The following is a 16,446-nucleotide window of genomic DNA, read 5'->3' as shown; positions in this document are numbered from 1 at the left end:
CTGGTCTGGCTTCTGAATTCTAACACTGCCACTGCCTGGGGGGAGACCACCAGCCATCCGTTACCATCTGTCAGGGTCCCCTACGCTCATGTTAGTCCCTGGCACGGGGGAAGGCTTGGGAGGTCCGTGGCAAACACTTGTAGGCAGAGGGCTTGCATGCCAGGAGTGGGCGGGGAGAAGAGAGTAGGAAAACCACCTTGCCAAGCCCAGCAGTCAGGCTCTTCCTGGGGTAGGATCTCAGGGTCTCTGGGGAGGTGTATCCACACTTGTGTAACAACTCAAGCTGATCCCATGCCGGTGGCTTCTTTTACTGCGACTTAAATGTCAAAGCACAGACCCTTGACACTGGATCATGTGAAACCCCAGGATACAGGGGACATTTCTCAGAGGAGAAATAAAGGAGAGATGGGGCTCAGGAAAGATGGGTTATTTAAGCGGAGCCCCCGATTCAGGGCTCATGGTTTTAGGGCTCAAAATGACTTTTACTTGGCTGCTGACCTTCCTCAGAAGTTCCAGGAGAAGCCCAGGGGACCCCTCCAAGGGGAGGCCCACACCACTGTCCATTTTAAGAACAGGAGCAGGAAACAGACTTAATTCTTAGGGAAATCAGGTTGCAGTAAAATGGGATGGAAACAGACAACATTCAGGTCTGAGATTTCCTGTCCTTAAAGGCCCCTTTCAAGATTACAAGGTGGCACCCTCTGCCAATCTAGGTGCCCCAGCTTCCCCCAAGGGCCTCACCTCCCTCCAGGATAGTAGATGGTAGGCCCGGAGAAGAGAAGAGAAACTGGGAGAGGGAGGCCCAGTGGAGGGCCACAGCACGTGACCTGGTGCTGCCCTGCCGGTGGGTTCAGGCCCTCTCCAGCCTCAGCAAAGCACCCCTGAGGCCCTGAGGGCACTTGTTTCCCCTTCTCCCCTCCCTTTTTTTTTTTTTTTTTGGGTGCAGTCTCACTCCAATGCCCAGGCTGGAGTGCAATGGCGTGATCTTGGCTCACTGCAACCTCTACTTCCCGGGTTCAAGCAATTCTCCTGCCTCAGCCTCCTGAGTAGCTGAGACTTCCCCTTCTCTTCTCCCTGAAGGAGGACAGGTGGTTTGGAGATTCCAATCCAACCCCCAAGAGATTATCACATAATATAAGTAGTCATAATAGCTGATATAGCCCAGCATGGTGGCTCACACCTGTAATCCCAGCATTTTGGGAGGCCGAGGAGGTTGGATCATCTGAGGTCAGGAGTTCAAGACCAGCCTGGCCAACATGGTGAAACCCCGTCTCTACAAAAATACAAAAATTAACTGGGCATGATGGCGGGTGCCTGTAATCCCAGCTACTCAGGAAGCTGAGGCAGGAGAACCACTTGAACCCGGAGGCGGAGGTTGCAGTGAGCCAAGATCGTGCCGCTGCTCTTCGGCCTGTGAGACAGAGTGAGACTCCGTCTTAAAAAAAATAGCTGATATATTGTGTGCACTGGGCATGTGGTAAGCACTGCTTAGTGGACCTCATTTAATCTTCCCAATAATCCAGTGAAGTGGGTGTTACTATCCCATTGACAGGAAAGAAATCTGAGCTGCAGAGATAAGGCAGAACTCCCAAGGCCTACCAGCCACCAAGCAGCAGAGTGGGGCATCACACCTGCCTGACCCCACGCAAAGACCATCACCACTGCCAGCCGCTGCCTGGCTGTGCTGCAGGTGGAGAGGGACCTAAAAGGTAGGGAGGGAGAGAGGATTCCTTCAGCCACGATTTTCTTTTTTTCTTTTTGGTTGTTGTTTTTTGAGACGGAGTCTTGCTCTGTCGCTCAGTCTGGAGTGCAGTGGCACGATCTTGGCTCACTGCAAGCTCCGCCTCCTGGGTTCATACCATTCTCCTGCCTCAGCCTCTGGAGTAGCTGGGACTACAGGCTCCCGCCACCACGCCTGGCTAATGTTTTATATTTTTAGTAGAGACGGGGTTTCACCGTGTTAGCCAGGGTTTCTCCATCTCCTGACCTCATGATCCACCCACCTCAGCCTCCCAAAGTGCTGGGATTACAGGCGTGAGCCACCGTGACCGGCACCAGCCACTATTTTCTAAACATGTCGGGCACCAAAGACCAATGCTGAGTTCTGCTGTGTGCCCACCCTGGAGGGTCCCAAGGTGCCACCAAGGCTCAGACACACTGAGATTCTCAGAGGAAGTGTGGACTCACAGGTGGGCAATGCCTAGCAGAGGCAAAGATATAGAGGTAAGGGAGTTCCAGAACGAGTGTGGCCAGATTCAGCTTCCCACCCAACCCTGGGTCCCCAGGAGGTGGTGTCAAGAGAGGCCATGGCCTGGGATGCAGGCCCTTCTTCCTCCCAGAACACTGGCCTGAATCAGCCAGCTCTTGGCACACACAGCCAGGTCCACAGGCACAACTGTTCCTTGGGGCCCCTGGGGGCAGGTGGTGTGCTGGGGCTGTGGCTTGTAATGTCTGGAGTGAGTGCAGGCTCAGATCAGGGCGAGGCTGCTTGTCCAGAGAGGCAGAAAATTCCCAAACAGAAGAACCCCAAGGCGGAGGGCCCTGCGGCTGGACTCCTGGAGGTTGTTCTGAGCTTACCCTGTGGACGGATTGGAGGGTGGCCCTCCTTCCCCACAAGGATCAAGAAGGGGTGGAGGATGGTGGGAGGGCAATCTGGCCGGGAGAAGCTGCGGGGGAGGCTCCCGCCCTCCCCAGTCCCACCATCTCAGCCTCGCAGCCTCTTTCTCCCTGGAGACAGCCAGGTGTGGCCCAGGATCCCGGGAAGTGCAGGGGAGGGGGTGGCGTCTTCGCTCCTCAGGCGCTGGCCCGGCCCAGAGGGTACAGGAAGCCAGGACACCGGGGATTGTCTCTCGCAACCGCAGCCCAGCCCCAGTCCGGGAGGAAGTTCTGTCGGGCGCTCTCCGCCGGTGCCTCCCTGGTCATATTGTTGAACAGGAAACCGGGCAGCGCGGGAGCCGCACAGTCGAGGAGGGAGCGCGGGACGCCGAGCCCACGCGCGCCTGCCGGGGCAAGTGGAGGCGAAGCCGGAGAGCGGACGCCCCGAGGTGCCCGGGCAGGCAGGGTCGGGATTGGGGCGCCGAGCGGGGGTTGGGGGTGGGAAGTGGGGTGGGGGTGGGGAAAGGGCAGGGTGGGGGAGGGAAGGGTGCGGCAGGTGGCGGGTCCGCACCCGGGAGCTCCGCGCGCCTGCTCCCCTTGTCTCCGCGCTGGGGCGGGAGCTGCGCGGGCCGCATCCCACGGGGAGAAGGTAGGCGAAGGGCTGCCCTCCATCTGGGGGCTGGAGGGGAGCAGGCCCAGGCCCCCAGCGCCGACCCAGGCGTTGACGCCGCTGTAGCTTGAGTCGCCTGGGCAGTGGACGCAGGGGACCTCTTGGCGACTGGTGCGCTCTCGCGCTCCAGGGATCCTCCCGGCTTCCCCAATCCCTCCCCTTCTCTGCGTTTCTCCAGGGTCGGGGAAGGAACCGAGGCCGGGTCCCCTTCTTATCCAGCCCGAGACATTGAGCTCCGGTGGGCGTCCCTGCGCTGGGAATCCCGCTCGGAGTTTTTCCAGGCCCGGCCGGGCTGCGCCGGGAAAGGCCCTGGTGAGGGAGGAGGTGGGCCCGGAGCGGGCGGGTTTGCAATCCGGTTGGAAGGGCTCGCAGTGGGTGATTCAGGGTGCAAATGACCTACCCGGGAACGGGAACGCCCGCACGAGACAACCAGCCCTAGCCCGGCATTCCCAGAGCCGCGCACGGGAGGGACGCAGGGACTCCCGGACAGCAAATCCCGGGGAGGGGGGAATGGAGGGGGAAGGCGGAGCAGGGGCGGTCCCATCCTCCTTGGGCTCCGCTCGCGACCCGCCAGTGCCCCTTCAGACGCAGCCGTCCCGGCTCCAGGTGCCGGCCTTCTGCTCTGGGCTTCATCCCAATGCCCCCCAAGGTCCCCAGCAGAGGCATTCAGGCTCCTCCTCGCCCCACCCAGATACGGCTGCTTTGGGTATCGGTGACAGCACTCCTGAGCGTCCCTGTCCCTCTTCGCTCTGCTTGCCAGCTCCTGTTCCGCGCAGCCTCTCCGGCCTCGCCCCTGGAAACCCCGCCCAGGGCGATGGTAGGGGCCTAACCTGCAGCCACCGCCGGCTCCGCCCACCCAGCCCATGGGCTCCCTGAGGCCCGCCCAGCCGACGTGAGTGCGCTGCGGGGTCCAAGGGGAAGGGGCGCCGGGGGAGTGTCCTGCTTGGGGTTTGTTGGGTCAGTACTGGGCAGCTCGATGACCCCGCCTCCGGGGCCCAATGTACTTAGTGACTCAGTTTACACCCTTTCCTCGTCGAGGAACGCTTGACAAAGTGGCGGAGGAGCCCTGCTGGGGCCCCCGTTGGAACCTGCTCCTCTGCCTCGGCAAGCGGCGGTCTCCTGGCCCCGGGTCCGGGCCACCTTAGGGAGCAGGAGGAGGTGTGGTCAGTGTGGGAGTTTGGAGGGGCCATGCACTTCCGGAGAAAACCACCGACTCATGGCTTTGGTGGAGGGGCGCAGGCAGATTTAGTTAGGCTCTCCCCCATCCCTGACACCCCGAAGCCCGGGTGGGAGCGGGGCTTATGACCACCACTGCGGAGAGCTTTGGGTGGCCCTGCTCTGGGACTCCGCACTTATAGTCACTGTCTCAGAGTGTATTCTCCAGGAGCCACTCGTGGGGACACTGTAGGGTCACAGGGCAGGTGGGCAGGCCACAGGGGCAGAGCCTTTCTCGGGGGGCGGCGTGAGAGCCGGAGAGCAGGGGGCGGTGCGGGCCGGGCTGGGCGGGCTGGGCTCGGGCTCACGTCTGCGGTGATGCAGCTGGGGAAGGAAAGAGAAACCGAGAGAACCGGTTCCCCCGCATTGGCAGCGGAGGCCTCTACATCAAGGCCCTTGGACTAAGCGGGGCAGGGTCAGCCCCCAGGTAGAGCTGTTCGCTGGGCCCCTTACAGAGCCCGCATTCCAACTCTGACCAGGGGGTCTGGGCGCAAGCTCCTGGAGGGAGGCAGTGCTATGAGACCCTCTGCGGATTCTCTGCGGGCAGGAGGCTTCGGGACAGAGCCGGGGAGCGGCAGTAAATGGGGTGTTCTTCCTACTTGACTGACGGGAAAACTAAGGCGCAGTCAACTATTAAGCAAGCTTGGTGTCGACCTTAGAGCGGGCAATCACCCCTCGTTTTCAAGCCAAGGCTTCCCTCGCAGTCGATTTGGACCAAGACTACCCACAATCTCCCCACCGCAGGACTGAAGCAAGGGTCAAATCTTATAATCAACCCCACAGAACGAAGGGTTGTCCTAATTCCAGCACTGAGTGTAAGAATGGAAGCCTTAGATGTGATTTTATGCAAGTTGCCATTTTAGAGATGGGAAAACTGAGGCCCGAAGGCGAACGGCGAGTGCAGGATCGGGACTCGAACCCAAGTCTGTCCCCGAGTGCGGGGCTATTCCAGGCTCGGTGGTCTTGACCTCCCCGGCCCTCTTTGTTGCCCGCAGGAAAACGCCGCGGCCGCGATGGCGGCGGACGTGGATGGGGACGTGTACGTGCTGGTGGAGCACCCCTTCGAGTACACCGGCAAGGACGGGCGCCGCGTGGCCATCAGGCCGAATGAGCGCTATCGGCTGCTGCGGCGCAGCACCGAGCACTGGTGGCACGTGCGGCGTGAGCCCGGCGGCCGCCCCTTCTACCTGCCTGCGCAGTACGTGCGCGAGCTGCCCGCGCTGGGCAACCCTGCCGCCGCCCCGCTGCCAGGTCCCCACCCGAGCCCCGCGGCCCCTGAGCCGCTCGCCTACGACTACCGGTTTGTGAGCGCGGCGGCGGCCGCGGGCCCCGACGGCGCCCCCGCGGAGTCCGGAGGCCGAGCCAGCTCCCTGTGCGGCCCTGCGCTACGCGGCGCCGCGACCCAGCGCAGCAGCCCGGCGCCGGGCCTGCCAGCCTGCCTGTACCTGCGGCCCGCGGCGCCCGTGCGGCCCGCGCAGTCCCTGGACGACCTGGCCTGCACCGCCGTCTTGCCTCCCGCCGGCCTCCTAGGAAGCAGCGGCAGCTTCAAGGCCTGCAGCGTGGCGGGCTCCTGGGTGTGCCCGCGGCCCCTGGCGCGCAGCGACTCAGAGAACGTCTACGAGGTCATCCAGGACTTGCACGTCCAGCCGCGGGAGGAGAGCGCAGAGCAGGTACCTCCCCCGGCGCGGGGGCGCGGAGGCGGGTGGCGCGCTAGGGACCGCGCCGGCACGGAGCCGGGGCGCTAGGAGACCCGCTCCGCTCAGCGTCGGGCACTACGCCCACCTCCGTCCGAAGACTTCGGATGAGCTCCCTCTCCCCAACGCGAAACGTGAGGGGTGCAGGCCCGCAGTCCCTCATCAGCAATTCCCAAGCTCCAAAGCTCCCTGGAAGCCCAGAGGTTTTTCGTAATCCAATTGGTGGCAAAATTGCGCTTGAACTGATGTGAGGCTGCTGATGGTCTTTATTTATCGCACTTGTGTGAATATTCATGTTTCGCTGCAGAAATGCAAATGAGCTCGATGGTCGGCTGCTGCCCCAAGCCCTGCTGGGAGGTTATATAACCTACTGCAGGTGTGTGCCCCATATTATCTTTCCAAGTCCCAGCTGTTCTGTATTCCGAAGCGCATCTGGGCACGGAACCGGGGATTGCGGGCCTGCCCCGGCTCAACCGCCTTGCCGGTCTCCCAGGATCCTGGGGTCAGATGAGAGGGTGGATGTGAAAGTCAGGCGTCTTCTTCCCTTTGAGGGTGCTTCCAGCATTTCAGTTCCTTTTTTTTAAAGAACTCTTGATGGGTTTGTTTCAGAAAGACGTCCGGTTAAGTGAGGTTGTTTTTTTTTTTCCCCCTTCAGAGTCCAATTGTGTTAATCTGGGAAATCGAAAATAGAGCACGTTTTAAAAACAGGTCTTACATCCTCAGAACACTCTGGGCGACCCTGACATTTTGAACTTTAGGAACTTTTCAGAGAGGGGCAGCCCAAGGGGGAAAAAAAGATGCTCAGAACCGTTCTGCCATCTGCCACCGGCCGTGTGACGATCTAGGGGCAGTTCTTTTCCTCTCTTAGGGTCTCGGTTTGTTCTTTAGCTCAAAGGAAGGGGTTGGACAGATGACCTCTGATCCCTGGGAGCCTCTGATTTCTTTCGCTGTGCCTGATGTCATTACCATGAACATTGATGCCCACCATGTGCCAGGACTGAGTCCGGAATGCCCAGACGAAGGAGACACGCCTCCGTAGGCCCGCTGCTGGGTGTTCCCTCCGCCCGACTCGTTACAATGCAGAGCTCAGGTTTTGAGACTAGGGAAAGGGGAACTGGATTCTGCTGGGTCACCTGCCAGCGCTGACAGCCACTTAACTTACACGCGAGGACGCTCCCCCAGGTCCAGCGTCCTCCGGTGTAAGCACAATACTTAAGGATTAGGGTTGTGAGCCTTAAACAAGGTAAGGCTTCGAAGCGCTTGGCAGCAGCAGGGGGTCCACCCAGGCCGTCTGGGTAGTCCTCGGTTGGCTTCCCTGGGTCTCCGCCGCCTTCACTCGGGCTTCTGCAGCGGCACCCCGCCGCCTTGTGGCCAGGTTGGAGAATGGCACCCGGCGGGCGGGGCTGGGCACCGCGGCGTGTTCCTGTCTCGCGCCCCTGCCAGCCGGCCAGGCAGCTTCTCTGGGATGGGTGGTTGGATCCCAGCGCTCTTTCCCCCCAGCGCCCCTCCGGTTCCTGAGCAGGTTCCCGGCGGCGCACTTCTGGGCCTCTCCACATTCTCTGTGCTGGTGACGGTGGGAGGGTGCCTGCCCATCTGAGCGGAAGCCCTGGAGGTGGGGGAATGGCCTTGCTCTTTGAACCTCGCATCTGGCCCAGGGTCTGGCTCAGACAGAGTGCACAGAGAGTGTGTGTTGAGGAGCGCAGAGGTGCGGCAGCCCTTTACCTATGAGCCAGGGCTCTGTAGGTCTGCAAGGGCCAACACCCCAGGCCCCAGGACCAAAGAGGAAGGAGACTGCCCAGGTCCTGACATCTCCTGAGAAGACAGATCACCCCGGCTGCCAGGGCGCCTGCCAGGTGGCCTCTTCTGTCCATCCTTCCTCCAGCTCCCAGCAGGTTCCCAGTTGCAGTGGCATATGGGGGGAGGGGCACAGGTGATGGGGGTAGGGGACTTACCCGGGGGGGGGGGGGGGAATCTAGGACATTGGCCAGAGACAGGCTGCTCCCTGGCCCCACTTGTGGTCCTAATTCACTGTGTGACCTCCACAAGTCACTTTGCATCTCGGGTCCTGTTTCCTCCCCTGTGCGATGGGTGCAATAATACCACGTTCCCTGCCACGGAGCTTTATTGAAGAGGTAGCTGTGGGTCTCCCTGGCGCTCCACCCCCAACAAAGTCCAGGGTAGGGAGTTGGCCCTGCACCCCGAAAGGGAACCCCACCCCTGCCCTTAGTTGTCCCAGGCGGAGTTTCCCCACCATGATCCTCCAGGCCCATTCACTCGTTCATTAGGCATGAACTAGCCGAATACCTGCCAAGCCCTGGTGAGCCTTCAGATCTAGAGAGGACTGAGGCACAGCCACGGTCCTGGGGGACTCACCCTCTTGGATAGGAGGCCAGCAAGAGAAGACATGGGGCCGGGGCTCAGAGTGGAGCATGGGGTTGAGAGTGGGTGCCCACCCGGGCGGGGCCTCATGGGCCCTTGCCAGGAATGTGCACGTTATCCTGCAGCCGCTGTGAGGCTTTTAGCAGAGACAGGAGTGGGATTGAGAAAAAAATCCCTGTGGCCAGGGCTTCAAGAATGGTCGAAGCTCTCGGTGGTCTTGTGGGCATGTGGTGGAAACAGAGGTTTGGGAGGTGGATGGGCAGGGTCTGGGGGCCGAGGGAGGTGGGAGGGAAATCGGGTTGAGTTCAGCTGGCACTCGTGGGCAGACAGTGGTGCTGCTTACTGAGGGGGGGATGACTTGGGGAGGAGCAGGGTGGAGAAAAGATGGGGCCCGCCTGGATTTAGGTGCCAGACAAAGGGAAGAGAAGCATGAGAGTGCTGGCTCAGAGGCCAAGAAGTGTCCAGAAGAAGGACGCACAGGAAGGGCATGTGAGAGAAAGGCCACATAACACTTATCCGAAGTGGCCACTAGAAGCTCAGCTGGTCAGGGGGTGCTGAAGGCAGAGGGCAGTGGTCAGTAGTGAAGTGAGGGTGCGAATTGAGCGTGTACACAATAGGCAGAAGGAGAGACGGAGACACAGTGTGGCCAGAGGGGGTGTAGGTCATGGATGGAACCGTCCCCAGGTTCAGGTGGGTGGGCAGGAGATGGGGAGGCTGAAGATGGGGAGGAGGTTGTTGCTGAGAAGGGAACTCGGAAGAAAGTGGGTGCAGAACAGAGGGGACAGGATGTGGGGATGGCATGGCACGGGGGCACTGGGGAGTGTGGGATGTGGGGATGCCCTTCTGTCAGGCAGCAGCTCAGGGCTTAGGGCAGGCTACCGGGCAGAGCCAGGGACCCCCAGAACAGAGGAGCTCCTGCCATGGATGGTGTTTTACAGCCTTGTCACTCCCCATGCACTCTAATCGCACATATTGAGCACTGGGGGTGGGCTGGTCACCGTGCTGGACACTGGGGACAAAGTGTGGTAAGACGCAGTCCCAAAGGGGCTAACAGTCCTGTGGGCTCTTGCTCAAAGGCTTGTAACCCAGGGTTAAGTTCCAGCAGCTTGGAAGGCAGGTGTAGGTACCTCCATTTGCCCTGAGTACAAACAGAGGTTCAGAGAGGTTTAGTGACAGGACGAAGCTCACACAGCCAGGAAGTGGCTGTGTTCAGGACAATTCCAGGCCCCCGATCCCAAGCCCCACCCTGGCCACCAGGTTCAGTTTCAGCCAGGTGGCCTTTAGGGTTGGCCACCCTGTTCCCCGCAACAAGAACAGTACAAGCCGAAGGCGGGCACGCGCTCCTTCTTCTGAGCATCCCGTGTGCCCAGCCCTGTTGTGGAAGAGTTGATGTCCCAGGAGAGGGACATCTCTTGTTCTTTTGCTGCCCAGGAGAGGGCAGAAGCAAACCCTTCTGAGAGGGGAGAGAGGGAGACAGGGGAGGTCAGCAGGGATGACTCCTCTCCCCCAAAGAGGCCACTCAGGGAGCCCTGGGAAGCCAGGCCAAAGCCGGTGCAATAAAGGGGCCTCTGAGACTCTTCCCGTGGCTGTGGTCCTGGCTCTGGGATCTCAGGGTGCGGTCACCATCCCCGCCCAGAGGTGGGAAGGCCCAGGCAGGTGGAGCTGGCCTGGAGCCCGCCCCTGCTGCTGGGGCATTGGCCGCTGGGAGGGAAGTTCCAGCAGGGCCGCTACACCTTCTTATACAAGCAGCCCTGGAGGCGCCGCACCTGAGCAGGCAGCCCCGACTGGAAGGAGCCCGGGGCCCTCATTCCTCCTCCTTCGCTGGGAACTGAGTGAGTCCTCGCCCCTGGGGGACTAGGGGGCGGCCACAGCAGTTTCCCCACTCTCTCCCCTCCCTTTCCCGAATCCTAAAACCCACCTAGGGGCCCCTCCCCTCTGGATCCAGGCCCAGCACCCACTTCCTAGGACAAACTCCAAGGGCAGCCCGAGGCCACTGTGATTGAGAGAAAGGAACTGGCTTCAGGACAGACCCTCCTGTCCCCCTTCGGGGCCAGCTAGGGGGACTTTGGCAAGGGGCATTGGTAACAGCAGGAAGCTGAGGCCAAGTTGAGGGGACTCCAGCTAGCCCCTTGCTTGTACTCCCTCCTCCGGCAACGGCCACACCAACCCCCAGGTGGGGCAGCCGCCCTGGGGTGGCCCTGCTGGTTTCTTTACACCTGACCCAGTTCCCTCCCAGTGACTCACCTGCAGCCCCAGGCTGTCCCAGGAGCCCCTCTGCCTGCCCAGGACCTGACTTAGGAGAGAGCAGCTTCTTGGATCTCCCTCCCACCCTCACCCCACATTGCTGTCCCCCCAGAGATCTCCCTGCACACCACCCGTACCCCCCAGCTCTCCTGCAGGCCCCATGATCTCTTCAGGTCTCGCTGGAGCCTGTGCCTGGCTTTCACCTCTTAGTCCCTGGCTCCCTTCAGTGCCCAGGGGCCTGAGATGGGCCCCAGGACAAGCCCACCTGCCCCCTCACTTTCTTCCCAGGCCTCAGCAGTTGACCTCACTCTAGACCTATTTTTTGTAATGTTTATTTCAATGGTTTTGCAGAGCAGGTGGTGTTTGGTTACGTGAATAAGTTCTTTCGTGGCTATTTCTGAGATTTTGGTGCACCTGTCACCCGAGTGGTGTGCACTGTACGCAATGTGTAGTCTTTTATCCCTCACCCCGCTCCCACCCTTCTCCCACTTCCAAGTCCCCAAAGTCCATTATATCATTCTTAGGCCTTTGCGTCCTCATAGCTTAGCTCCCATAGACCTATTTTCTCTGCCCTTCTTAGAGCTGACTGCGTCCAGTACAGGGAGGGGTGGGCATCAGTACTGAATGCCAGCCTGGATGGGTGGTCAGTGCCAGGCCCTGGGGAATGGGAAAGTCCATGATCGTGACTAGGGCGTAGCTGATGACCAGGGATGTGGTCGAGACTCCATGCCTGAATGTTAGGGAGATTGGGCGCTGGATCTGTACCGGGGAGTGAGAGGTCAGTGGCTGTTGGTTCATATTGAAGGGGAAACAGGGCTGCCAGGACTAGGGCTCTGGGGCACAGGGGCACAGGTGCTCATGCTAAAATTTGGGAAGCTCTGTTTCCAGATTGCAAAAGGATTCTGGTGTTGAGGGAACTTCCAGAGCTGTTGCCTGAGCCGGGTGAGGCCCGCAGAACCCTTCTGTCCAGCTGAGGCTGCTGTGGGTGCCCACCCTGCCTCCTCGCCTTCTCCTGGCTGGAGGTCCCCTGTGAGGCATGAAAGGAAGGGGGCAGGGGCCCCTGCCCAGGCCTCCATGTCTGTCTAGGGGCTGGGCCAGAGAGAGGAAGCAGAGGTAGCAGAAGGGCCTGCCTGCAGAATCCTCCCAGCTTCCCCCTTCTTTCTCCTCCTTGGCCCAGTTAGATGTGTCAATTACTTTCCCTCCCTATAAAAATAGCTTCACTCCATTACAAATATTTGAATAACAGGAGGAAATCTCAATCGAATGACTGTGAGCATGTTGGTTTCTTCCCATTTATTCTGCCTTCTTATGCATATGTCTTGGGCAGTTCCCATAGAGACATTACAACGTAATGACGATTGTGCCTTCTGCTTTTTCACTTACCATATTCACCTAGTCAGTGAATGTCAGCCGCTGTACTGGGGGCTAGGGAGCAATGAAAAATAAACGACAGCTCCTGTCCTCAGGTAGCTTACTGTCCAGGAGAAATTGAACAGCAGATCCAGTTATGATATTGTATGGCATGGCAGTTATGGTATGGAAGATATGATATGATATGATATGATATGATATGATGTGATATGTCTGCAAAGAACTGTGGGGGGCATGTTGGAGTAGCTGCCCTCCCAGAATCTTGTTGGCAAGAGGGAAATCCAGGAGTGCTTCCTGGAGGAGGAAGGTGTTGGCAGAGATGAATTCAAAAGGTTTCTACAGTTCCCTCTCATGAAACCCTCTGGACCGGGTGCCTTTTTCAGTGGCAGATTTTTTTTCTCATCAGTGGTAATTAGTTTATTTAAGTTTCTACTCACCTTCTAGTTAATTTTGGCCATTTTATATTTTACTAGGAAAGCATTCGTTTTCTCCAGATGTATAAACTTTCCACTTTTAAAATTTATTATGAATTTCTTTGTGACCAAGTAAATGATTTTGCTAAGTTTTTCACAGACATATAAGAAAAATGCATATTTTCTTTTTTTATTTTTATTTTATTTTTTTGAGATGGAGTCTTACTGTGCCGCCCAGGCTGGAGAGCAGTGGTGTGGTCTCGGCTCACCGCAACCTCCACCTCCTGGGTTCAAGTGATTCTCCTGCCTCAGCCTCCTGAGTAGCTGAGTAGCTACTGCTAGTAGCTAAGTAGCTGTGCGCCACCACGCCGGGCTAATTTTTGTATTTTTAGTACGGAGGTGATTTTGCCATGTTGGCTAGGCTGGTCTGGAACTCCTGACCTCAAGTGATCCACCCACCTCAGCCTCCCGAAGTGCTGGGATTACAGGTGTGAGCCACCACGCCTGGCTGGAAAAATGCATATTTTCTATTTAAGGGATATAAGGTACTATCTGCATCAAATCATGTTTATTGATTATATTATTCAAACTTTCATTTCCTTTGTATTGTTTGCTTGGGGGCAGGGGTCTTTTACTCTAATTCTGATAGAGATGTGTTATGTTAAACCTTCCACTCAAATTTTCTCTATAAAGCTCTTCTGGTGCTTTTCCTAGTTTTTGCTTTTTATATTTAACTATGATGCTGTCGGGAGGATGCAGATTTCGAGTGTTCTGTCATTACAGATTGTGCTTTTCTATCATTACATGGTGTCCCTCTTTACCCTATTATAGTGCTTAACCTTAAATTTCACCCTTCTATTGTTAATATGACCACTCCTTATTTTACTTTATCTTTTTTTTGTACTTGCTTAGCATTCTTTTATTTCCTACTATTATCATTTTTTGAAACTACTAATTTCTTGCGTACGTCACGTCACTGTTTTGTTTTGTTTGAGACAGGGTCTCCCTCTGTTGCCCAGGCTGGAGTGCAGTGGTGTGATCATGGCTCCCTGCAGCCTCAGCCTCCCTGGCTGAGGCAATTCTCCTGCCTCAGCACCCCGAGAACCTGGGACCACAGGCCCGTGTGCCACCATGCCCAGCTAATTTTTTTTTTTTTTTGGTATTTTTTTGTAGTGATGGGGTTTCTTCATGTTGCCTGTCGCCACTGTATTTTTATTATTTTCATGGATTTTTGTTTGTTTTTTGAGATGGAGTCTTGCTCTGTCACTCAGGCTGGTGTGCAGTGGTGCGATTTCGGCTCACTGCAACCTCTGCCTCCCAGGTTCAAGTGATTCTCCTGCCTCAACCTCCTGATTAACTGGGATTACAGGCACACGCCACCACATCCAACTAATTTTTGTATTTTTAGTAGAGACAGGGTTTCACCACATTGGTCAGGCTGGTCTCAAACTCCTGACCTCAAGTGATCCACCTGCCTCACCCTCCCAAAATGCTGGGATTACAGGTGTGAGCCACTGCACCCAGCCTATCACTGTATTTTTAAACCCAAGCTGACTCTTTGTCTTTTAGTAGGAGAATTCAATCTGTTCACATTTCATTTAACAATTGATCTATTGTACTTGATTTGATTACCTTTGGCTTATTTTACAGTTATTAGTTTACCTTGCAGTTTTTTCCCTCTGATCTGGTTATCGATTTCCTTTTTCTTCCTGTTACACTTTCCATTTCATTATTGGCAGCTGTCCCTTCTCTGGGGTTCCTAATCAAACACATATTCTTTAGCACATGCCTCACTGGGGATTCTTTTCTCAGCACCCTCATCTGGAGCTTACAGGACCTGTCACTCTGTAGACTCCGGTCTTTTTTCAGCTTAGGAACATCTATTTGTTGCTTGATTTGATTATTGTTTCTTTATTTTTTATTTTTTTGAGACAGGGTCTTACTGTGCCATCCAGGCTGGAGTGCTATGGCACGATCACGGCTCACTGCAGCCTCGACTTCCTGGGTTCAAGTGATCCTCCCACCTCAGCCTCCTGAGAAGCTGGGAATACAGGCACACGCCACCACGCCCAGCTAATTTTGTTTGTATTTTCTGGAGAGACAAGGTTTCACTATGTTGCCCAGGCTGATCTTAAATTTCTGGGCTCAAGCAATCTGCCTGCCTCGGCCTCTCAAAGTTCTGGGATTACAGGCGTGAGCCACTGCCCCGGACTGTTGCTTGATTATTGCTTCTTTTACCTTTTCTTTCCTTTGCATGTGAGTGCTCCTGATGGGTCCCCCCCAGTTTATCTTTGGCCTCTTTATTTCATTCTTGTTGTACTTTTGCTCTGAGGTTTGATATTTCTTCTTGACCTTCCAGGCTGCAAATTTGAATCTCAAGAGTGAATTTCTTCTCCTTCAAGTAGTACAATAACATATTTTAAGTTCTAAAAATCAGTCCTTTTTTTTTTTTTTTTTTGAGATGGGGTCTTGCTCCGTCGCCCAGGCTAGAGTGCAGTGGCAGTGGCGCAATCTCGGCTCACTGCAAGCTCCGCTTCCCGGGTTCACGCCATTCTGCCTCAGACTCCTGAGTAGCTGGGACTACAGGTCCCCCCCAATACGCCCAGCTAATTCTTTGTATTTTTAGTAGAGACGGGGTTTCACTGTGTTAGCCAGGATGGTCTCAATCTCCTGACTTCGTGATCCGCCCGCCTCATCCTCCCAAAGTGCTGGGATTACAGGTGTGAGCCATCGCGCCCGGCCAAAATCAGTCCTTTTTAAAAACTCTGCTTGATTTGAGTCTCCTTAAGAGTTTGTATTCAAGTTGTAATTGCATTCTCCAGCCCCTCTATTTTGCCAATAGCCTTGAATTTATTTTACTAGATAGTATATTTACAGGGTTTTTTAAAAATCAAAGCAATATTTTAAAGTCTATAGTAAAAATCTCCCATGTACACCGTTTCCCTGCTCTGTTCTCCATCAACTCAAAAGTCACCCCTTTCATTCATTCTTTCTTCATTCTTCCAAAGTTTCTGAGTACAAACTAGTATAACTATGTATCTGATTACTTAATTTTCTCTCTCTCTCTTAAGCAACACCATCCTGTGTGTAAAACAAGGTAAAAAACAAAACAAAAACCTTGTTTACTTTTTGTTTTATTTCTTTGACAATGTAGCTTGGAGATTGTACCTAGAGAGGTTCTGTCTCCTTCCCTACAACTACAAATAATCCATTTTACCAGTCTCCTGTTGACGGGCATTTGGAATGTTTCCCATTTTTTGCTGTTACAACAATGTCATAATGAATACTCTTTTATATACTCTTTTATATATGTACAGGTAGAAGTAGGAAAAATTCCAGAAGTGGGATTTTGGGGTCAAAAGGTAAATAATAGATATCTGATGAGTATGTCCCATGAGGCGTATACCAACGTGCCCTCACCAACACAAATTAGAGCGTCTGGTCCCCAAAGCCTTGCCAACTGACTGTTGTCAAACTTTTGTTTTCTGCCAACCTGACCATAAAATGTATTATCTTAAGGTACTTTAAATTTGCATTTCTCTTTCCAGTAAGATTATCTTTTCATACATTTAAAGGATGTTTGTTCCCCCCCTTTTTTTTTTCTGTGAATGGTCTATTTATATCCTTTGCCTGTTTCTGTATTGGGTTGTTGGGCTTTTTTCTTATTGAGTTCTAGTAGCTTTTTCTATACTAGGGAAAATAATCCTTTGTCTATTATTACATGAGTTGTAATTCCCTCCCCCACCATGAGTTGTCTTTTGACTCTGCTAATAGCATTATTTTGCTACACAAGTTTTCTTAAAATATACTTAGGTAGTCCAATGTATCACTCATTTATTTTATGGCTTTTATATTTTGAGACTTT

General features: G+C 55.3%; 1 protein-coding gene across 8 annotated transcripts in view; it reads left to right on the top strand.

The window, feature by feature from the left end:
• The first annotated feature begins 2,704 nt into the window (after positions 1 to 2,704).
• Positions 2,705 to 16,446, top strand: part of ARHGAP27 (Rho GTPase activating protein 27) — a 40,006-nt gene continuing 26,264 nt past the window's right edge. For 2 of the 8 annotated variants that reach the window (XM_054457988.2, XM_054457986.2), the window contains exons 1-4: positions 2,709 to 3,044; positions 3,444 to 3,577; positions 4,026 to 4,157; positions 5,476 to 6,150. In XM_054457988.2, the coding sequence (XP_054313963.2) occupies positions 5,494 to 6,150 (657 nt within the window). In that variant the 5' untranslated portion in view covers positions 2,709 to 3,044; positions 3,444 to 3,577; positions 4,026 to 4,157; positions 5,476 to 5,493. Of the gene's footprint in view, positions 3,045 to 3,443; positions 3,578 to 4,025; positions 4,158 to 5,475; positions 6,151 to 10,335; positions 10,386 to 16,446 lie in introns of those variants that run through there. The other 6 variants (XM_054457990.2, XM_054457989.2, XR_008495071.2 and 3 more) reach the window with 5 other exon arrangements.

The sequence above is a fragment of the Pongo pygmaeus genome, chromosome 19 (assembly GCF_028885625.2).
Source record: "Pongo pygmaeus isolate AG05252 chromosome 19, NHGRI_mPonPyg2-v2.0_pri, whole genome shotgun sequence".
In the NCBI taxonomy this organism is placed as follows: Eukaryota; Metazoa; Chordata; class Mammalia; order Primates; family Hominidae; genus Pongo; species Pongo pygmaeus.
The sequence above is the reverse complement of the archived record's forward strand: the minus strand, read 5'-3'. Positions and strand labels throughout refer to the sequence as shown.